The sequence below is a fragment of the Talpa occidentalis genome, unplaced genomic scaffold, assembly GCF_014898055.3.
Source record: "Talpa occidentalis isolate TD23 unplaced genomic scaffold, MPIMG_talOcc4v2.1 talOcc4.8, whole genome shotgun sequence".
Lineage (NCBI taxonomy): Eukaryota > Metazoa > Chordata > Mammalia > Eulipotyphla > Talpidae > Talpa > Talpa occidentalis.
The window spans coordinates 89,040,939-89,064,678 of record NW_023605194.1 but is presented as its reverse complement, the minus strand read 5'-3'; the positions used below and the strand labels follow the sequence as shown (position 1 = coordinate 89,064,678).

Here is a 23,740-nt window from a genome sequence, read left to right as displayed (position 1 = left end):
TGCCCCAAGCGCCTGGAGTGCAGAGCTTCAGAACCCCTGCACTAGATGATGGCGCAAGGCTGGGGTTGAGAGCATCCTGCAGTAGCACCGTGAACTAAAGCAGCAAACTATTTCTGATGTTTGTTGCTAACAAGTATAGAGAGAGGGGCTTTCATAGCTCAGTAGCTGCATAGAGGTACCAGAGATGTTGACTCCCCGCCCCCAAGGAGCCCAGTCGGGAATAGAAGCTGCAACCAGAATTACCAGTTGATTAAAATTTGATAACTTGCTGTCATTTTCTGAAGTTTCTCTGTCTTCTTCGCAGACCAGGTAGGTGAGTTGGGTGTAGCTGTGGTGGACACAGTCCTCCTGCGTCTTTATGGTGGTACTGACTGCTGCATTCCCTCCAGGAGGTGGTGGTGTTTTTGGTGAATTGCTCTGTTATCACCACATAGTTCCCCTGGCTTCCGCCTGCCTTTTCCAGATAGTGGCACTTGTACTGACTTGTAGGCTAGGGAATCCATGTGACGTTCCTGGGATGGTGCTGCTGAGTATGGGTGCTCCAGAACTGGACACATAACTGCAGGACATACCTCGAGCCCACCAGTTCTACTATGATATTTGCCTGGTCCCAAAGTTCATCATTTGTCTGATTTCCTTGAGCCCCTGCTCAGACTGGGGACCCACAGAGGAGTTTGGGGTCTTGAGAGATTAGTTTGGAGCCTGTTTGGATGTTTCCCCTCCACATCTCCAGTACATAGTTGCTCTAGAAAATTCTGCAGCTCTCTTTGGGGGAAAACCAGGAGGAATATTTACAATTTTCATTAAGGGGTATATAGAATTGTCTTTCTTCCAGGATCTAGTCTTGAAGGGGCTCTGGATCTTTGAACAAAGTCTAGTCTGGGAATTATTTGAGGGGCTGCTACTGTATTTTGATTCAAGTGGCAGTGTGAGCTGTAAAAGCACCAGAACATAACATTCTGCCTTCCAAATCTTGCACAGATTTCTCTGGCCTGTATACTCAGAGCCACGGGGGACAGGTATCTGGGGGCGACATTGCAGCTTAGCTCAGATTACCCCACAAGACCATGCAGTGATGCTGATACAGAGAAGTTGTTTTTACTATTATTGACCACAGCTTTTCAAGCTGATCTGGCTTATATACGGTCATAACAGCTGCTTCCGTCGTTTAACGACCCATTTGGAATAGCTAAGATCAGAGACCCTGAGTATGGCTGTGGACAAGTCCAGGACACTGTTGCTACAGAGTTAATGTGCCTGGAGTGCCTGGGAAGCGTAAAACACTGCAGCTTTGCCAGGAGTAAAATATGACAGTGACCAACAACCAACACGTGATGAGCATATTCCTGATTGCTGCTGTTTGAACTCTTTTTGATCAAAGTCAACTAGTGATGAGCATTTAGATGCTTGCAGTTTTTGAAAACTGCTCTTGCAAGGTTATGTTATCATACAGTTTGTGTAGATAACACACAGGAGATGTTTTTATCTATGAAGTTTGGAAAGAGTTCAAAGCAGTGGTGTTGGTAAATGAAATGCCACTGAACATAGTCTCCCCCTCCATCCCCGCTAAAAAATGTTTAAAAAGCTGTACACTTTTATTACATGTATATTTAGCATAGTTCAGTGTATATGTCTAGTTAACTTTGGTGTGGTTTTTGCTCTCCTTTGTGTTTAGGCATCTAATGATCACATAAAAACCAATTAAGCCACAAGAAAAAGGTTGATGGGCAATTGTTTTAAATTGAGGTGACATTTACATACAGTGAAATGCACAGATTTGGGGAGGGAATATAGTTCAATGAGTTTTGATAAAAGCATGTTACCCCCAAGCAAGGTGAAGCACATTTCCATTACTATCCTGGAAAGTTCCCATCTGCCAAAATGCAGCTCTCCTGCCCACCCGTGACTATGCAGGTGCCTTTCTCCTTTTACTAATAAACCTGACCTTTTAAAATGTTAAAAAAAAAAGTTTCCTTTTGCCTTTTCTTATCAACACACTCCCCCAATTAGGCAACACTCTTCTTACTCCTCAACATTTGGTTTCTCATTCAGGTCTGTAGGAATAAAGCTGAACATTATTATACAAGACTTTTTGGATTTATATTTTCATTTCTTTTGGGGAAATGTGGGAGTGAAATGTGATTGTGCCAAAGGGATATTTATAACATTATAAGAAACTGACAAAATACTTTTTAAAGTAGTTGAGCCACATTTGACACTTGCAGCAGCAGTGGGAGAAACTTCTGGCTGCCCGGCACTTTCACCACACTCCAGTGGGTGTGTGTGGTGTCTCATTGGGATTTCCAGTTTACATTTTCCTACTGACTAGTGATGTGTAATTTTTAGCGTGTTTCTTGATCATTTGTATGTATTCATTAGTGATGTGTAAGTTGGTGTCTTTTGCCTATTTTTAAAATTGGGTTGGTTGTCTTTTTGTTCTTGTTTTAGGAATTAAAAATATATAAAATATACATGCACATATATTGGGTGTATAGGTCTTTTGGCAGAAATTTGTCTAAAATTCAAGGAGGGCACCCATTTGGAGATAAGGATTTGGGAGTCACATGGTATAAATAGTATTGAAGCCACATGACTTAGTAAATTCAGCTAGAGAAAATGAATAACTCAAAAAAGAGGGGGCACCAATACTATGGCGGACTGAATTAATATGTGATTCTCCCCTTCTTACTACAGACACATTGATAGGCTTAAATGTAATTTTTTTCCAGTTTATTAACTACATGACTGAGCTTTAAAGGAGGCAGGAATGAAGAGAAATCTAAGCCAGAATGCTGAGCACAAGCCAGCAATGTTACAGTCCTCAGGGCTTTTGGATCTGGTGTCAGTGAGCATTGGGAAATGTGGTTCCGGTGCCCTAATGGGGACAGGAGATGTGGCATCAACACCACCTGTGCTGGGGAACTGGAAATGAGCCTCCTGTATGAAGCTCCAAGCCTGGATAGCTTCTCCTCAGTGCCAAGAACACTAGGAAAAACGCTTTCCCTTGATTAGATGAGTTGACAAGGAAACTTGCCATCTACCTAATGTCTTAAATTTAAGTGGGGAAAAAATTACTCTAAGGAAATAAAAACTCCAACTCTATGCTGGGTGTAGAATAGAACCACCAAGTGAATAAATTAACATAAAAACAATTTGATGACTATCGTAGGCTCTGGTAGAAACAACTAAAAAAGTACTTAAAATTACTTACAAAACCGGGAGCTCAGAAGACTGTCTCACACACACACACACACACACACACACACACACACACACATTATAGATTTCATGAGAGAACTAGCCTCTTTGTTGAGAGTTAATAAATGCAAAAAAACCAAATACCACCCCACAAAGTGGAATAATGGAACAATCTGAAATAAATGAAAACATGAATTTTTTAAAACTTTTTTTTTTAAGGACAGGAATAAAAACCTTATTGAAAGAGTGAAAAGAAATAAGCTGATTAGAAAGAGCTAAATAGAAAATCTAGAAACGAAATACATGGTTTTTAAAATGGAAAGCTCAATAGAATAGTTAGGAGCAGATTATACGTAGCCCAAGATGCTTTGATGCTTTGGAATATAGATATGAGAAAATGATTTAGAATGAATCATAGAGACATTAAAAATATTAAAGAGCAATTAAGAAATGTGGAACATAAAGTGAAAAAGTACAACATGCATTTAATAGATATTCCAGAAAGAGATAATAGAGGAAATTATTGAGAGGCAAAATCTGAAAAGATGATGGCTGAGAGTTTTCTGAAATTAAAGAGATATATGCCTTCAGATTGACGCATCCTTGGTACTTAGCAGAATAGATGAAAAGAAATTCACACCTAGTGAAATCACAAACTCAAAATAGCAAATCTGAATAGAAAAAAAATAGAAGTAGAAAATGTGAATTACAAAAAGAAAACATGACTTCCAAAGTAACAACAGTCACAGGGACAGAAGAGTGCTCATCAGCGGTAATATATTTAAACTCACCATGCACTATTAACGTACTTTCAAGAAAGGCTAGCTTAACACCAAGCCAGCAGGACAAGACCTGCAAATAAAGGATGGTTGTTTTAAGAGAGAGCATTTAGCTTGGCCATCCTCCACTAATGTGTACATCCATTTACACACATACACATACATAACACATACACACAGATTTGCCGAGGACCTGTGTAAACTTCCTTCTATTTGGGAATATTTTAGAAATATGGAAGCTGGTTTACTTTGATAAACCTTCATTTACTTTGATACGAATATCAACAAAAATAATAGCTAAGTTAGAATTTTTAGCTAGAATGAACTAACAAATTTCAAAATTCACATAGAACCATGTCATTAATGAAGATTTCTGTAGAATGGTTGGGATCCCCCTCAATTGATCACTTCTCCCAATCCAGTAACATTCTGGCCATTTCCATATCCCTCCTAGTACTGAGTTTAAGTGGGGAGCTTGGCTGGAAGCAGACACTAACGTGAGACCATTTCATGGCCTGATGTCGACATTGAGATGTTGACAGCAGGTGGCTCATAGTGTGGTGTTCAGTCACTGCCTGAGATGGACTACATGAAATAACCCATCCCAATAGCAGCTGGGTGTGGAAAGAGAGATCGTTTCGAGCAGTAAATTAACACAATTCTTTCCCCCTCCTTTTTTTAATTACAGTATATTTGGCCTATAACCTTTTTTATTTTTTTAATTTTAAGGCTACAGTGTAATGATTTGATGTTTGTATGCATTGTGAAAGCATACGATAGACTGTAGTTCTTGATTTCGGTGAATAGTAAATAAAACCTGTGAAGGCAATCAAGAAAATTCTTTAAAGAGATAACACAGAAGCCTGGATTATTTACCTTCATTAATTATCTGAAGAAGAATGACTGTCTTTACTGAATGCTCACAATGTACCTCTCACCACGCTGTATATCATCCACTCACTCAACAGTTATTTATTAGATTCCCACTAGTACCTGGGGTATAGAGGCAAATAAGACAAGATTTTTACTCTTAGAGGGAAGTCATGAAAACAAGTGAGTTTAGAAAACCATAATTTTAGGTAGTGAGTAATGGGAGGAAAAGAGTTAGAAGCTGCAGAGGCTCTTGTGGAAGAAGGGGCAGGGCGTCACAGACCACCCCTTTCTGCAGGTGGGAGAAGGGACAGCGGAGCTCTGTGCCTGCAAGCTGGCGTAGGAGCACCCAGGGTCAAGGATTCCCGGTGGCCCACAGTGGACAAGCAACAGAGGCGTTCTCAGCCTGGCTGCATGGCTGCAGACCCATTCCTCAGACTGTGCTAAAGTCTACAGAAATGAATCATCAGATCATTTTTCATGGGCATAGAACCATTTTTCTGCTTTAAAAAACTGGTATCCAATTTATACAGATTGAGAACTTTCCTTCACCATGCTGTCTTCTTTTTTGGCAGCTTCATTGTGAACCAGCACTTCTCCTAGAGGATAGCAGTAGAGAAGAGGGTTGCAGGTCGCCTGATTGCATGGTTACTTATTAAAGACTTTAGTTTGGTGAGGAACAAACTAAAAGTAGGAAACATTATCAAATGACTTTTAAGTCACCTGTAGATTTAATTTTTTTCTCTTCTCTGATTTTTATTCAATACAAGTATTTTAGAATTTTAAAATGTTTTTTTTGGTCTGTAACTTCTTGGTGAATGAAGTGAATGAATCTGTTTAACCAAAAGCTCTGTCTAACCTCATGAACTTTAGAGACTGTGCTGTCAAAGGCAGTGCACTTCTGGATATTCATTCCTGCCACAGCCTGGCGGAAGCTGGTAACTTGTACAAGCTGTTTTGTTTGATGTGAGATAAACTAATCAGGCTTTTCTGCCCTCTGGAAATGCATAGTTAATTATTTAATTATAATGATCATGGATGGATAGATAAAAGCCCCCGATATATGCAAATTCTTCTCCATAACCCAACTAGGTCCCATATCGGTGAAAGAGGACCTGCCAGTCACAACTTGGGGCCTGGGAATATCTCTTTCATGTTGGGAAAACCTCTAGCTGATGGGAAGGAGCCCCAAATGTACTTGTCTTAACTGTCTTATGTCGCAACTGTGTGTTCATTTTTCCTACTACCCTTGGGTCTTCTTATAATTATGTGTATTCTTACAGCAATTGTAGGTTCTCAAAGTTGGCTAAATTGAAGTTTAGTGGCCTCTTCTTATTCCTGAAGTAATCTTGTCTTTTTCATCTTTAAGATTGTATACTCAAAAACCAAAGATGAACTTCTCTGAAGTCCAGGACCACCTTGCTTTGTCACACTTTGCTTTCTCATGCTTCTTAGATGATACCTGTTAACAGATTGGAGGATTATGGCAAAGAAATTATGATGCAGTAAAGGCTTGGATGGAAGTTAGTCCTTTTCAGCAATAAAGTATTCTTCATTTTTTTTTTTTTTTTGTGGACATACTCTGTAGCACACTTTGCAGACCACAGTAAGGCATAGATACAAATTCTGTATGCCCTGGGAGACCAAGACGGCTGTGTGACTCACTTTGTCACCACATTCCCTTTATTGTGGTGTTTGGAACCAAACCTGCCATATCACAGATACTGCCGCAGTATCACCGATGGCATCTTCTTTATTATCTTGTCTATCCACAGCACTCCAGTTGTTTTCCTACCTACCAGGCAACATATAGGTGAATTGATACAGTGCTTCCCCAGTGAAAAAGTTTATTTCTTTTGAATAGGCAATTTCAAATAACCCACTTGTGCATCTTGATATGATCGATATATTTAGTTTTGTTAAATTATTTTCTTTGAATCGCTTTTGTACTCTTGAAGTTTGCACTTTCTCAGGCACTTGAGATACAACAGTAAATAAAGTAAATGAGTATCTGCTTTTTTTGGGGGGCAGGCAGAAAGAGAAAGCTAGTAAATATTAAATAAGTAGAGCTGGGGGAATGTGGTGCCAGATAAGTCAGAATTAGCCTAACTGAAAGGGTGACTTTGGGGAATAGACTTGAGTGGAGAGGGATTTGGCCAAATAGGTATCTGAGAGAATTTATTTGGAGGTAAATTCTAAGCTTATCCAAGCATACGGAGGCCACGCATGCATGTGTAAACACACACACACACACACACATACATTTGCAAAGAGCATAGGATATTTAACCAGTTCCTTATTGATGCATATTTATGCTAGTTTATTTTTTGCTATTACAAAAAGTGCTGCAGTATATATCATTGTATGCATTCATAGTTATGCTCATGTGTGGCTATGTCTGTAGAATAATTTACTATAAGTAAAACCTCTAGTCCAATGATTGTAGGGATTTATTTGATAGCTATTACCAAACTCCTTGATTTGTAAAATTTGTATTAGCCTTTAACTCTGACATATGACATCTGAGTATGCCTATTTCTACTATGGCTTTTCCAACCACTGCTGATGAACTCTAATCTTTGCTAATGTGATAAATGAAAAATAGTATTTCATTGTAACTTTAATTTGTATTTTATTTACTGTGATTGCATATCTGTTCAGGTGCTTAAAAGTAACATAGATAACCTTTTTGTGGTCTATCCATGCATACCCTTTGCTCATTCTATTGATTTGACAAAGATTTTATTTAATATTAAAATATTATTTATTTACCTGCCATGTGTTACAGGTGTTTATTTCTCAGTTTATTATTTATCTTTTTACTTTCACATAAGAGTTTTTAAAAGCCATCCAATTTTGTTTTTAATGTTAAAATGTCAGATTTAACCAATTTTTTTATGGCTTCTGTTGTGTGTCATATTTAGGAAGGTGTTTCTTTTTTTAAAATTAATTAATTTTCTTACATTATTGTTGGTTTTGGATATTATTTGATTTCTCCCCTCGGGTGTCATCCCTGTTGTTTTCCCACCACCAGTGCACCGTGGGCCATCTTTAGGAAGATATCTCATGTGGAGACCATAAAACAGTTGCTAGCCTATCATTTATTATTTCTAGTACTTACATTTATGGTGCTTTTATCTTTTAGTTGTTGTTTTTTTTTCACATTGGTAGGAATGATGCATCCCTCTTACAGATCCATTTAATTCTTTTCTAGTTGTTATACTATCTTTTGTTGAATAATCTATTATATTTCCCTATTGATATGAAATTCTAACATTGACATTGATATGTCACTAATTCTCCTGTATATTTGGGCCTATTCTTAGGCAAACTTTTATAAAAATTTTGTAGTACTTCCTCTTTCATTGTTCAGTCATTCATGGGATAGAACAAGTCCAGAAATAAGTTGAAGATTTTCCCTTTGTACTTGTTCTGTATCCAGCTGAGTTATTGTTTCTGTGTGAGGTTAAAGAAAAATTATCTGCAAGGATTCAGAAAATTTATCACCTATATACCTATCTGAAAAAAAATTGCAAACTAAAAGATGTAGGGATGTATGAAATTACCATTAGTAATGTGCCTGGTGAAAATGATAATGAAAAATAATTTATAATAATACAAATACAAAGTTAAATGCAATTCTTTAAAGTATTTTAAAAATACAACAGGCACATGTTTTAAGGAATCTGAAAGCAGTGCAAAGCAGTTCGTGATTTTAACAAACTCTCTGGTACTGGGGGCACCTGGGGCTTGACTTTCTGCTTCCTAGTCCAGTCACACACCCCTGCCCACAGATACTTGCTCAACCTTCTTAGTCCAGAAGTATTCTCTGATCTCTGGCATCCCCCAGTATATTTGCCTCTCTTCTTATCCACCTGCTACTTTTTGTGTTCACGTCCTTCAGTATCTAGCTTAGATTAAATGATCCATCATTTCAATAACTCCCCAATAACCTAGTTTGTTTTGCTGCTTTCTCTTGATTGGTACCTGTTTGACAAATTCCAGGTCAGGGTAAACTCTCATCTGCTCTCTCAGGACCCGTCCGTGGGCATTTGAGTATTGCTGAGACAGATGACTCACCTGCACAGAAGAGGGCCACTGTGAATCCAGTCACCCAACTTACCTAGACTGTCAGGCTGGCACTTTTCCTCCTCTACAGACATGGTTTCAGCTCTCTCCTAGCCTGCACACCCGTGGCCTCTGCACTCTTAGCAGGTGACCTTCCCTCCAGCCACACAGGGAAAGGAAGAGACTGCAGACTGGGGTTCCCTGGGTGCCCTGCTGTCAGCTGTCAGCACCATTCTCAGTTAGACCTCGTTTCTCTTCCTTTCTGCTTGTTCTAGAAGAGAAGTCTTTCTCCCTGCATCGGGGCCATCTCTCCACTGTGCTCGAGATCGTCTCACTTTCCACCTTCCCAGGAACTCTGTTTATCTGTTCCTTCTCTCAGCTCTGTGGCCTCTCTCTCCCCACTGGATCCTTCCCTTGGGATTTAAGCATACTCAGGCCTCTCCCATCTTAAAACAGCTGCACCCCTTTTTCTCCTCCATTTGTCACAGTCCCCCTCTTCTTTTTTTAAAATTTAAAAATGCTTATTTTAACACTTGGTTTGTCAGCTTTGGGGAGTGTTTTTTGACTCCCAGTTATCACAGCTATAGCCATCAGTTAGCTTATTCTGACTTTAATCTACTTTCTCTCTCCCTTCACCAGCATTTGTTACTTACATTTCTTATATATTGTCAGGACATGACTCTAACATGTAGAGTTATTGTAGCTTTAGTTTACAGAAAATGTTTTCAATGTGTGTGGCTTACATTTCCCCCGTAATTTCCCCAGTTGACGACATTCTTTCTTAGTTGATCAACATTTCATTCCCTATTAGTTTCCTGAAGGACAGATTCATAGAGTGGTTATTCCCCAAATTCCTCCATGTTCAAGACTATCTGTAGTTGAAGAGTAATTTATAGTGCAGCCTAATTTGGTTGGTTATAAAAATCCTTGGGTAACACATTCTCCTTGAAGATCTTTTCTTGTTGAAGTGACGTTACATCAGAACAGGATGGAAATGCCAGGTGCGTCATTTTAGTCACTGTAGTGACAGTAAGGCATGGAGCAGGTTTTCTGTGGATCCGGGCAGACCCGTAAAGGAGAGTCCTGGAGCCCCTCAGTGAAGAACTTTTTCAGGCTTTTAATGATCTTTCTATACTATTTGTAGTGAGGCAGCCAGGTGCAGGGCAGTCAGGGAGGCCTGGGGACCAGGAGGCTGGCAGGCCTCCAATTCCCCAGCAAATCCTCACTCTCTCTGGGCTCTCTGGCTGCTCTCGTGGTCTCTTCTCTGGTCTCTTCTGCACCCCGCTGCGCAGTCCTCTGCCACCACGTGTCCTCTGCCTCCACTTTCTGTTCTCTGGGGCTGCACCTCCTTGTGTCGCCTCCCTTATATGCTCAGCCTCCAGACCCAGCTGTGCCCATTTACGCAGGCCCACGCCACACTCCAGGTGCCGCCACCAGGCACGCGTGTCAGACCACAGGTATTGATCATTGATGCTAATGCCAGGAGGGCAGAAAAACCTGATCACTTCCATTTACCCTTCAGTTACCATGCGTTGCCTCTGCTTCAGAGTCAAATGCCTCAAGGGCATATCTTCCCTGTCTTCCTCATTTACCACTTTTCCACTGCACCTTGACTTTTACCTATAACATTTTAAAAATAACTGAGAGAAAATAAAAATTCAAAAATAAACTGGAGAATAGAAACAGGAGGTAGAGCTTCCAAGTCACTAGATGAGAAAAAAAGGAACCAAGAAAATCCAATGAATGTAGGAAAAATGAAGAAAAAAGAAAACCACTTAAAACACAAAAGGCAGAAATAAGCCCAAATATGTCATTAATCACAGTGAACAAAACAGCTTAAGCCAGTTTAAAAGGGACTCCAATAAATTTTTACCTTGTGTCCTCCAGTGAAACCCAGGTGTGCCACCTTTACCACGACACAGACCTAAAAGAAAATGTAAAACAAAGATTGGAAAGGTTATACCAGACAAAATTAGGAATGGCAGTATTTTTTTAAATTTTTTTTATTTTTAAAGATTTTTTATTTATACAATAGCTTAGCTGGGGTACAGGCCAGAGGCACGGGAGGGTGAGGATTCACCAGAGACAGAGTGGGGAGCAGAACAGGTAGTTGGACTGCAATACACTGCTGAGGGGAGCAGCGGGTTGCGATAGGAGAGGTCCTCCACGCCATGTGGGAATCTCCCTGGCCAGCCAGGAATTGAACCCGTGCTGCAGAGGCAGCGGACAGCTTCACAGTGCTATGAGCAACCCGCTGCGCCACCGGGAGGCCCAGGAATGGCAGTATTAATCAACATAAAATTCCAGATAATGTTAGGGGGAAGGGATGTCCTGAGCAAACTCCATACAGGCTTTGTGGACTCCACCCCCACTCCATCAAGGCACTGGGAACTACAAATCCCATTATCACCAAAGGGAGAGTTGCGAGGACCTGAGGTCAGAGTTATGCAGCCATGTTTTTTTGTTTGGGTATATAACCAGCCATGTGAGCTGGGGGCACCCTCTTGGCCTCATGGCGCTTGGCTTTTTGCCAGCTCTCGGCAGGTCATTGGTATTCCAGGTCAGTGGAACGGGTAGTATGCATTTATGAATTTATCTCCCTCTTTTTCTCCCTTAGTTATTTATTTCCACATTTCCCCTTACCTTGTAAATAAACCTTTTATTAGCCTTAATCTTCCCCAGCAACAGCCACCAGTATGACGTGTCCTTCAGGGAGGTTCTTCAGAGACTCTGTCCAAGGTTGTACTGGAGGCTGGTCCCAGAGGCGCCCTCTGCTAGCATGTACCAAAATCCTCAACTCCCAGATGATAGGCAGTGTTCAGCACACACCACAGTTTACACAGGCAATTTAGGCCCAGAAGGTTACTCATGGTGTTTGAAATCATTATAATGTTTATCAGCTAAATGCCCTTACGTCAGTGATGAGTGAACCTGCAAGCAGGATTGTCTAAGGAAAGCATACTCAAGCCTGCTGTGTTAACTCTTTTCACCAGAGAGTCCATTAAAAATACACAACAGACCCGCTACATTGATTTCACAACCCATGAGCTGATCATGACTCAGCGTTTAAAAACCTCAGCTTTGAATCCCATCTTAAAAAATCCTTGTGACCCAATAGTCCCCTCAAACTTCTGGCTTTGCCTTTCTCTCTTTCACAGTCACGTCTGTCAGAGTGAGTGCTTTGTATTTTGTCTTTTTCATCTCCAATTCAGTTATTTACTTTTTTTGAGAAGGTTTCTAAAGTACAGAAAAATCAGAAGAAAAGTGGAACAACCATCTTCCTACCATCTAGTACTAACAGCAAAGAAGTCTGTTATTTGCTTCTAGACTTCATTTTGTATTTCTTTTAAGCCGTGAAGTTGTACAAATGCTGGCCTTCTGTGCCCAGCCACATCCCCTGTGTTCCCCACTTCTTCTCCCCTGGCCTCCACTGTCATTAGATCATGGGCCCCTTCAGGTCCACCTTCAGCTTTTATGTGCAAGGGTATGTAGTTGACACATGCTGTACTACTGTGTTGTTCTTTTTCTCATTTAACATCTTGTGAGACCTACTTATGTTGGTGGGTAAGGATTTTGGAAGATGACATGTAACATTGAGCAGAGGAATATGCACTGAGTGCTCGCTTAATGTTGTCACTGTCAAGAGGACACATTATGTAACCCACTGGACCATAGTCTGGCTGATGCTAATGAAGAGCGAAGTTGCTGTGGCATATTTCTGGCCACAGTAACATCACCAGACTACTAAATAAAAACCCAAAACTCTTCTAATACTCAACAGTCATCTGTGTTCGTTGATTCACTTTGATACCCATTCTTTCTGGTTTGGGGTTACAGGTGTCTGGAGCCTGTCCCGGCAGCTCAGGGAGCCAGGGCGGGGACCCAGCCCTGCACTAGACACCTTCCCTCGAGGGGGGCATCTCTTTCATCTTTGTTCAGGAGCCACTCTGTTTCCTTTCTCTGTGCGAGCTCTCTGCTTATATCTTTTGTTCACTTTTATATAGAATCTCACCTAACATTTACTGTCATTGTCAGATACCATTGGTATTCAAGAAAACACCATTTGGTGGCCAACAGGCCTATGAAAAAATGTTCAACATCACTTGTAATCAGGGAAATGCAAATTAAAACTACCATGAGATACCATCTTACACCAGTGAGAATGGCACATATTAAAAAAACTAGCAACAACAAATGTTGGCGAGAATGTGGAGAAAAAGGAACTCTCCTGCACTGTTGGTGGGAGTGCAAACTGGTCCAACCACTATGGAGAGCTGTGTGGAGATTTCTGGACCTACTAAACATAGAGCTTCCATATGATCCAGCAATTCCACTCCTAGGTATTTACCCAAAGGACACAGAAACATCAATTCCAAAGAGCACCTGCACCCCTATGTTTATAGCAGCACTATTTACAATAGCTAAGCTTTGGAAACAACCCAAATGCCCAAAAATAGATGACTGGATCAAGAAGATGTGGTATATATACACCATGGAATATTACTCAGCATTCAAAAAAGATAAACACATGCAATTTGCAGCAACATGGATGGTGCTGGAAGTGATCATGCTCAGCGAAATAAGCCAGAAAGAAAAAGAAAAATACCGGATGGTCTCACTCATAGCAGGAATCTAGAAAACTTAAATAAGGGACCAGGAAAACGAATAACTATAAGAAAATAAAAATCAAAATCAACAAACAACTATGAACCAGAGACACTCTATGGGTGGTGGGGGGCGGGGCGGGGAGGGATTGGGGTCAAAATAAGGGGATCGCAATTATATGGGGAATATAAAAATAAAATTTATTTAAAAAAAAAAGAAAACACCATTTGGGGGAATATCTTTCTTTTAAATGTAAGTTTAATCTTTTACATTTGTTGTGGTGACTTTGGATTTATTTCTGCCATGCCCTGTTTTGTTTTCTATTTACCCGACCCATCTCTTTTATTTTTGATCCTGCTCCCCTGATTCTTTTTGCCTTTTGTTGTTTTGGTTGTTCTTTTCCCCATTTGCTTTTTTCCCTTCTGTTAATTTGCAGTTTACATAATCAGTTTCAGGCCATCTTATTGGGGATCCCGTAAGCCTGAAGTCAGCTTTTTTTCCCCCTTCTGTGCACATGCAAATAGTTGTTGAATGCCAGTTTTGTCAGAAGCTGCTCTAGGCTTCTAGACTTCAGGAAGCATTCTGAGGAAGGGACTCCCACAAGAAGAAGCAGTCAAAGGCCAAGAGATGAGCAGAAGGAGAGGCTTTTGTCTGGTGCTTCTTAAGTGACGTTTCTGGAGACTCACGCTGTACTTAGATGTTATGGTCGACGCTTAGTCATCTAACTACACTTAACTGCAGACATTACGAGATCCAATTTAGGGATCAGGGAAAGGAGAGGGCTCAGGGTGGAGCTTTTCCCATAGGTGCTGAGAAAATGAAGCAAATGGAAGAAAATAGATACATTTATTAACTTCAGGAGAAAACTAATAATTTAATAAGAATAAATATATCTTATGACCCAGCAGTTCCACATCTTGATGGTTAACCCAGAGAAATGAAAATGTGTGGCCAGAAATGTTCATGGAAGTTTTTATTCCTAATAGTAAAAACTGGAAAAATACCCACCGACACATTGTGATAATTCTGTGCACTGGAGTGCCAAAGGACAAAATGGAATGAACTCATGGGACATGTGACCACATGGACGAAATCTTAAAATCAGTCTGCTAAATGAAGGAAGTCATATCCACGAGTCTGTATGGCTGTATCTATTTACCCAACATTCTAGAAAAGAGAAAAGGATAGTGACAACAAGGAGATCAGTGAGAGGGCTCTGGCAGCAAAAGAACCTGGGAACTTTAGGGAGTGATTGTTTTACATCTCAATTGTGTTACATTGTGTGCTATACCCTAGTGACACTGACAGAAAAGGAAGTTGAATGGAAACTTCCATTGAGTTAGTGTTTACAAGTCATAAGCATGTAAACACAATACTTCTAACTGAAAATATGTTTGTGTTACATTAGGAGGATGAAGGGAGGAGAGGGTGGGCTCAAAGATTTTAATCCTGATTGGCTCTGGTAGCCTGAATCTGGAGCAGTGACACAGGACTGAGCTTTCTGTTAGTAGCCAGCTGAATTGAGGGAGGAGCAGAAGCTCTGATATGATGTCTGTCTTTTCCTGGGAGGTGATGTCTAAGCTGAATATGAAAGGACCAGTTAAGAGCTCACTAAGTGATTCTTTAACACTGCAATTGATCATTAAGGATTTTTCTTTTGGTGGAAACTAAAATTGCAAGTTTCATCGTATTTGGTCCCCTTTTTACAAGGCTCAGCCTCCCTCCGTTTTTTTGGCTTGCTTTTTGTGGCGCTTTGGAGTCTTCAAACATTTATTTTTAATAGTTTGTCAAGAGATTATATTTTTATCTGCTTATAGGTTTAGTCAGATACAAATCATTCGTCCGTGTCTGGATGAATATTCCCTATATTCCTTTTTGAAAATGATCTTGAGGAGTAGCAATATGGCCTTTGTGTTTAGCTTGCTGTCCCTGTGCTGGTGCTAAGTGCAGCTGACCCAGGGCAGTGGAGGCAGCAGAAGTGGCCTATTCTAGAGTCTGGGAAAGCTGCCCTACTTTCAGGTCTAATACATGACGTGACATCTCGGGGATGGACTCACCATGCAGACTCAGTGGCTATTTCCTTGAATAGTAGAGTATGTTTTGATGCATCATCAAAACTATGTGTACATAGTACGGTATACATAGTATCATAGTATCAAAACTATGTATCAAACAGAGTATCAAAACAGAGTATCAAAACTATGGTGTACATAAAAATAAAATCTATTATTTAAAAAATAAATAAATAAAATAAAATTATAGATAAAAAAAAAAACTATGGTGTACATAGAATCATAACCATAGCAGAGAAGGGTGAACTGAATGTGTCCACTGAGGGGCAATTTGTAGAGAGTTTGTTTTCCTCTTTTTAGTATCCCTTTCAGTCATTATTATTAGCTTTTCAAGGAGAAAACCCAAATCTATTTTGAGAATTGACAGCCTTCTTTGTTCTCTGGTACATGTTTGCTCATTCGTTGTGGTTAGATAATAGATATCCTCAACTTGATAAAATGTTCTCATGAGCAAGCTCAGTAGGTTTTGGGTGTGCTTGTGTGTATACACACACCCGGGAGGCCCCAATGTATAAACGTTATTTCATTTTTCAACGTAGATGTTTCAAAGGGGTGGGTGAGTATCAAGTAATCACAGACTAATTCTCTCTAGTCCAGATCTCTCGACTCCTTCATTTCCTTGGGCCTTTTCTCAAGTGTCCCCTCAGAGACCATCCATGGCCACCCTTTCTAGTCTCTTATCTTGCCCAACATCTCTTTTTGCACAAGGACCACTAGCCGGCACTTACATACTGGTTTGCATGTTTATAATCCTCTCTTTCCCTCTGTTAAAATGAGGAGGCTTTTTTCTGTTTAGTTTCTTTCTCAATTCCCCAGCATGTGAGATCGTGCTTAGCTTATAATAGGTCATGGTAAATTTTTGTTGGTTAAATGAATCACTGAATAGTGACATGGCAAGTGAAGTTCAAAACATGAGATGAAACGAGAGGCTTTGGAGTTACCTTGATGACTTTGCTAGCTGGGTGTTTTCCGCTTCATTGTGACAGCGTGTGGGAGCGCTTCCTACCCTGCTGTTTCTAATTCTGCTGTGGGAAGGTGCAGTACTTGTCCTTTTTAATACCTGATTTGACAATAGTTGATGGGTAGCAATAATAATGAAAACAAGCCTTTGCAAACTAGTGAGGCAACATGTGGATGAAAACCTCCCTTGCTTTGAAAAAAATAACTGATACATGGAGGCACCTGAGCCTACCCCTTGCAGTTGGGCCCCAATTTTGGGGTGTATTTACCTGTGGTCTGAACACAGTGCCAGCCTCGTGGAGGCTCAGTGCCTGCTTGACTTCTGAAGTGCCAGCTTCTCTGTGTTTTGTGAACCACATTCAGTTGCCTGAACTTTGTAGTTTGTGGGCTACTTTCTGATGCTAACAACAAAGTCAGAAATAGTTCTGTGAATTAAAGAGCTTAAGCAAAATTAGACACTATGAAGTTTTCCTTTTACTTGCACTGAGAGTATAATCCATCCTCTTTTTAAAAATAGTATGAACACCCCTGTTCCCACAAAATTCCACCCTTTAGCTAACTCTGCTTCCTGTGTGGTTTCAATAAAATGACTGCCAGTTTTCTTTCTGCTGTGTTGCTGGAGTGGTCAGTATTACTTTGGGAGTTGTTAACTTTCTGGATGACCATTTGCACCATCAGTGTGAGGAATAGCATACAATTATGTCCAATAGTTTTGTTTTTTTTTTAATCCAGAGGGAGGACATGGAGATATAAGCATGTACTTTAGTTAATATTAATATGAAATCCACATTAACAACAGGGTCAGACTCCAGTGGCACATGACCCCTGGCCATAATTGTCCTCTGTAAGCCGGAGCCACGTGGCTTCTATAGTGTTGTTAGAGATTAGGAGAATAGCACAGGGAAGCATCTAATACAGCTGCTAGCACATAAGGGTCCAAGAAATGATAGTTTTTTTTTTTAATTTTTTTTTTATTTTTTTTTTAACTTTTATTTTTTATTTTTTTTTTTATAGAGGCATGCTTTATTTATTTGTTTGCTGGTTTCTTTGTTTGTTTTGTTTATACATGCACTGGGTACAGTCAGAAGCGCGGGAGGGCGAGAGAATTCACCAGAGCCAGAGCGGGGAGCAGAGCAGGCAGAAGGACCGAAGTACACTTCTGAGGGGAGCAGCGGGCGGCAGGAGAGGTCTGCGCGCCATGTGGGACCCTCCTCTGGTGGCCGGGGAGCAGCCGGGGATCGAACCGGCGCCGCAGAGGCCGCGCGCAGCTTCGCAACCCAGCGCTCAACCGCTGCGCCACCGGGGAGGCCCAAGAAATGATAGTTTTTATCACTGCTTTCCTTCAGGATAACTAAGATACTACTATTCTCATATAGCAAAAAAATTATGAAAAGAGAAATCCTACTCCCAGCCAGGTTTTCTTTTGATTTAAAAGTTGTTTGCTTCAGGGAAAAGAGAAACCTCCACTCACTATGAAATTAGGTTATGAAATAGAGATTTGGCTTACAGGAGATTTTCTTCATTATCATCGTCTTGTTCATGCATTTCTTCATTTATATCCTGTTAGCCAAGCTGTGCCTTCTCTTGCCTTTTAAATATGGCTTAGTTTGTCAAATGCATGGGCTTTTAGATATGTAACAGTCTGAATGCTGTAGTTTAAAGTACTATCAGACGTAGGCCTTTCAAAGAGATGGTCCATTTAAGTTACTATTTTCTTCTTCTACAAATGAAGCATGATCCCACCTTGAGATTTTTCTGTTCGTTCATTCTTCTGCCTGGATTGCTGTCCCCCCTACTCGTTGAGGTCCTTGTCTTCTTTTAGGTGCAACTCAAATGTCATCCATTACATCAAGGAGCACTCACTCCAGCCCCTCTTGTCACATCTCCTTGTTCCTTTTTAGCCTGTTTTGGGGCAGTTTCACTGTCCATTCAGGGAAACGGATAAAGGAGAGTCCCAGAGCCCTCGGTGGTTTTTCACAGGTCTTTAAGGCCCTCTCTGGGAACCAGGTGCACAGGCACACCAGGCAGTGGGGCAGGCATGGGCCCGGCAGATGGGGTGGGAGGCAGGCAGACTCCCAGCGCCCCATGAATTTTTGCTCTTTCCCTTATGTTCTCAGTCTCGTGTCTTCTGGTAGTCTTGCCTCAGCATCGTCCCTGCGGCTATAGTCCCGTCTCAGAGTGACGCTGCCCTTTGTATTCCTGGCCTCTCCCCACAGGTGCCCACACTTGCACACACACACTCCCATGCTCCCTGGGCCCAGGTGCCCACAATCATGGGTGCAGGTGCCTCGTGGCCACACCCCTCGGCCTGGGCATCCACACTAGTGGCAGAAAAAGCCTGATAACTTTTTTACCCTACACCTGTATTACCAAGTGTGATTGGTTTGTTTGGTTCTTTGCACATTCTCATCTTTCCACTAGAATACAAGTTTCATTCTTGAGGATTTTTTGAGGCTTCCCATAGACTTAAAAAAAGATCCATTTCTGTTTGAATTAGCCTGAGTTGGTTTCCGTTGCTTATAGACAAGAACCCTGATTGATCCAGAAATTGGTCCCAAGAGTGGTGACAGGCCTCAGACACCCATGGACGTGTCGGAGATTTGGGATTGGTTACATGGCCTAGGAGGGGGCTTTTTTTTTTTTTCATTTCTTTGTGTGGGTTTCATTAACACACACTGACGTACAGTGCACGTCACTATTGTTTTAAGCACCTTTACATAGGTTCTTTTTTTTATATAATTAATTTTATTTTTATATTCCCCATACAATTGCAACCCCCTTATTTGGACCTCAATCCCTCCCCTCCTGCCCCCTACCCCCCATAGAGTGTCTCTGGTTCATAATTTTTTGTTGATTTTGATTTTCACTTTTTTTTTTTTATAGAGGCATATTTATTTGTTTGTTTGTTTGTTTGTTTGTTTGTCTATACATGCACTGGGTACAGTCAGAAGCGTGGGAGGGTGAGAGAATTCACCAGAGCCAGAGCGGGGAGCAGAGCAGGAAGAAGGACCGAGGTACACTGCTAAGGGGAGCAGCGGGCGGCAGGAGAGGTCTGGTGCCATGTGGAACCCTCCTCCGGGGTCCTGGGAGCAGCCGGGGATTGAACCGGTGCCACAGAGGCCGCGGGCAGCTTCGCAACCCAGCGCTCAACCGCTGCGCCACCGGGGAGGCCCAGTTTTCACTTTCTTATAGTAATTCATTTTCCTGGTCCCTTATTTAAGTTTTCTAGATATACTCTGGTTTCTCTTCAGATCGCATAAATCTTTCGCCTTTTACATAGGTTCTTTTATCTCATCCTCAGTGCATTCCTGAGATGGATTTATTAATAGCTCCATTTTATAGATAAGAAAACAGGCACTTGAAGGGTCATGGGCCAGGTTGAGGACATGAACTTGGCATTAAAGGCAGGGCACACCCTGTTGTTACTGGGGAGTTGGAGTCCGGCGTCCATGGGAAGAGCCTGTGGAAACATCACCTGCGGCACTTTGCGCCCACACTCGGGCTGGCTGTGGGGTCCTGCTGCCGTTGCTGTGCAGAGTTTGGGGATTCCAGCCCTACTGCTGACAGACGGACAGCAACAGGACCAGAACTGGTCCTTTTGGTTAAAACTGGGAACAAAAACATACAGACGTTCTGACTGCCCTGTCATTTCTTACATTAGTAGCCTGAAGGCTGAGCTCGTTCACCGTGAAACTCACTTTCATGCAGCTTGAGCCAAGTCTGTTCTTGCCAGGTTTCCTCCTTGAGAGTTAGGCAGGAGATCAGCTTCCCTGCGCCGTTGTTCAGTGTTCTCTCAAGGGAAGCCCATGTGCCCTCATGGTGCCGTGGCAGACCTGAGGTGTATGGGGGGAGAATTCGGGTGGTGCCTTATCTCCTATTTTTTAAGCATTATTAATTATATTATATTTATTTATACTAATAAAATTTATTAATTAAGCCTCATATAAATACACCCTGTATAAGTTGAATGGCTCATGAAATGATCGTGACCAATGTCAAGAGTTAGCATTTGGGAGAATATACCAACCTCCCAGTGTAAGAGGAGGGCCGGGAAGGAATCAGAACTCTGTCTCCTCTCCTATGCTCTTCAAGTTCAGACACAGCCTTATATCCCTGGCTTTCCTAGAATCTCCTCCTTTCTTGGTCAGATCAGCCAGAGACAATGTAATCATGCACCCCACGATGTGGTACGTTAGGCCAGGGGTCAGCCAACTACCTCATGGGCCAGACCCAGCTTTTTGGTGTGTTTTGTTTGGTGCTGAGCTAAGAAATGTTCTTGAATTTTTAAAAGACTGAAAAATATATGGATAGGTAGCAGAGACAGTAAACACCTCCAAAGCCTAAGATCTTTGCTATCTGACTGTTTTGCAACCATCCCAGGTCAGGTAGGTTCACCGTCGGTTCAGGCAGCTTAAAAGAGAGCCTTGGCACCCTGGTATCATCTTCACAGGTTAGGGGAAACAAGCCAGCAGGGAGACAACAACTTGCGCCCCCCTGCGAACCCGTATATGCTCTCTCCTTTTAGCTGCTCTCTGATGCTCTCCACCGCTCTCCAAAGCACTCTGCGACATGGTCCTCTGCTGCTTTGAGCTGTCCCATGTGATGCTGCCCTTATAGCCTCAGTCTCTCGGCTCAGGTGTGCCCACTTATGCACACCCACACGACAGTCCAGGTGCCATCATCAGGCATGCATATAAGACCACAGGCGTTGATCATAGATGCTAATGGCAGAAGGGCAGATAAAACAGCAGATAAAGCAGCTTCCATTTACCCTACATTGACTTTTTGCAGAAAATGTTTGTTGACCCCTCTGTTTCACCATATTCCTGATCAAGAGTTTCTCCTTAGGGAATTGATTATATCTCCTCTTTCATTTCCTTCTTCTTTTTTTTTTTTTTTTTTTTTTTTGCAGACTTTACTAGAATTTGAATACCTGATGAGAATCTCCTAATGGTTCTCTTCCATTTGCCTTTTAATGGAAATACACTGGTAGTTTTGTATGCCAGCTGATGTTGCTGTGTAACAAATCCACCCCTCCTGGCTTACGCAAACAAGAATATTTTATTTCTCTACAGGCAGAGGGTCAGTTGGGGAGGCCTATTTGATTTAACCTGTTCTCAGTTGAGCAGGGCTCCGCTCTGCGTCTCTCCCTCAGCCTGGACAAGCCCTTCTTGTGGGATGACGGAAGTTTTAGGGAGCAAGCTGACACATAGCATGGTTTCTTGATGACTAGCTTGGGGCTGGTGCACCAAAAATTTTATATTTATCATGTATGATTCTATGTTTTCATAAAAACTGCTGGAAGTTCTATGGATGTCAGAGTGCTGACATAACTAGACAAGAGTCATAATAATCATAGCTGGTGAGATAGTTAATTTGGCAGTTTCACCCGGGATCCATGTGCTAGTAAGCCCTCAGGTGAGTGGAATCAGCTCATTGCAGGGACGGGCCAGTGGGAGACAATGAGGTAAAGTGACCTCGTTGCTTCAAGAATAGCAGTGAGGAGGGATGGGATGCAGTAGGCACGAGGCATGGTTCCAGGCAGAAATGGACTAGAGATTGACCTGAAGTACACAGCCAAGTTACATGTACAGCAGATGAAAGAGTGGACACAAGTAGCTGTGCTAGTTTAGAGAAACAGAATGATGAGGTCAATGTTCTTGCCTCTGCCCTGTTAATGATGCAGTCCTGGCAGGTGTGGTCAACTCAGCCTGAAGGGGAACACCAACAGAGGGGTCATGGTGTTTGGGGCTCCTGGCTATCTGTTTATATTTCTTAATTAAAGGCATATACCTAAAGTGAGGCAGAATGTTTTCTTTTAAGTGGTTATAATCTTCCTACAAAAGAAGCTAACTGAAATCAAGTAGAAATTACAAATGATTGCTAAGACTTTAAAATCTTGTGGAACAATATATTTTCATCAAAGGTGAAGTATCATCAAAAATAACCACAGCCCACTTAATAATTTAATTAATATTGAAATCTTGCAATTTTTTCTTAGCATACATCTGTGGATGGGTACACCGAGCCACATGTCCAGCCTACCAAATCAAGTAGCAGACAGAACATCCCGCGGTGTAGAAACTCCATCACGTCAGCAACAGATGAACAGCCTCACATTGGAAATTACCGTTTACAGAAAACAATAGGGAAGGGCAATTTTGCCAAAGTGAAATTGGCAAGACACGTTCTGACTGGTAGAGAGGTAAGTCTTCCCCCTACCATTCACTCTTTACTTGGACCTCTGCAGAATCTTGTTAAAAAAGCTTCTGGGTGGCTGCTGGTGGGGCTGTAACAGGATGGTTCCAGGTTTTCTGCCCCACCCAAGGGAGGGTGGAGCTGAGCAGGGAGGAGAAGAAGCTAGAGAGGTGACTGGAGAAGGGTGTAGGATGGAGATCAAGAAGGTGAGCTGAAGAAGGCAGAGGAACAGAGAGACGTGCAGAAACTGCACTTGCTTCTTGGCCCTGGACTGGTTGAAACAGATGTTGAAACAGATGTGGGTGAGAGATCCGTGGGGAGAATAACAATGGCAGTTTTTATCTTGATTTTGCTCTTTTCCTCCCAAACTTGTCTTACTGTTTCAGACCCTTTTCTATGGGTCCCTGCTGGCAGTGTTTTAGATTTATGGCAAATTTTCGGCAAATCTTGTTTGGCTGAAATTTTACCCACTAGGGGATAGGTAACTTTGGGTGCTTGCTTTGAAAACTATATTCTTTGTCTTTTCTGTATTGCACACTAATTGTATTAAAGATCCTTTCCATTAAAGGTCTTATATTTTATGTCTTGATGCAGAGGATGGCAGAATCTATTTAGAGCCACTCTCCCTGCCCTTTAACAGGGCTGAGGGACAGTCACAGTTGTGGTCAACATGGAGCATGTGACTGGGGCTGAACAGGTAGAGCACCACCATCACATAAAAGTGATCTTTTAATGTTTAAGGAAGAATCATCACCATAGTAGCATCTCCTATAATCAGGTGCACTGCAGATGCAAATTTCCCAGGCTCTGTCTTCACTGTCTGGTTTCTGACACCCAGGCTTCTCAATGGAGGAGCAGGCAGGGGCAGCTCTTGTTAACTATTGCTTAAGGGATAAATTTGTACACAGGCACCTAGTAATTTTTATCTATTTAGAGACCACATTGAACACATACTATTATGCAGGTGTTATTCTCAAGTAATACGAGAAT

At 41.6% G+C, this 23,740-nt stretch overlaps 1 protein-coding gene across 1 annotated transcript in view; it reads left to right on the top strand.

The window, feature by feature from the left end:
• MARK1 (microtubule affinity regulating kinase 1) overlaps positions 1-23,740 on the top strand; it is a 92,513-nt gene that overhangs the window by 19,840 nt on the left and 48,933 nt on the right. Inside the window, exon 2 of the mRNA XM_037497422.2 lies at positions 22,554-22,757. Within this exon, the coding sequence (XP_037353319.1) occupies positions 22,554-22,757 (204 nt within the window). The remainder of the gene's footprint in view (positions 1-22,553; positions 22,758-23,740) is intronic.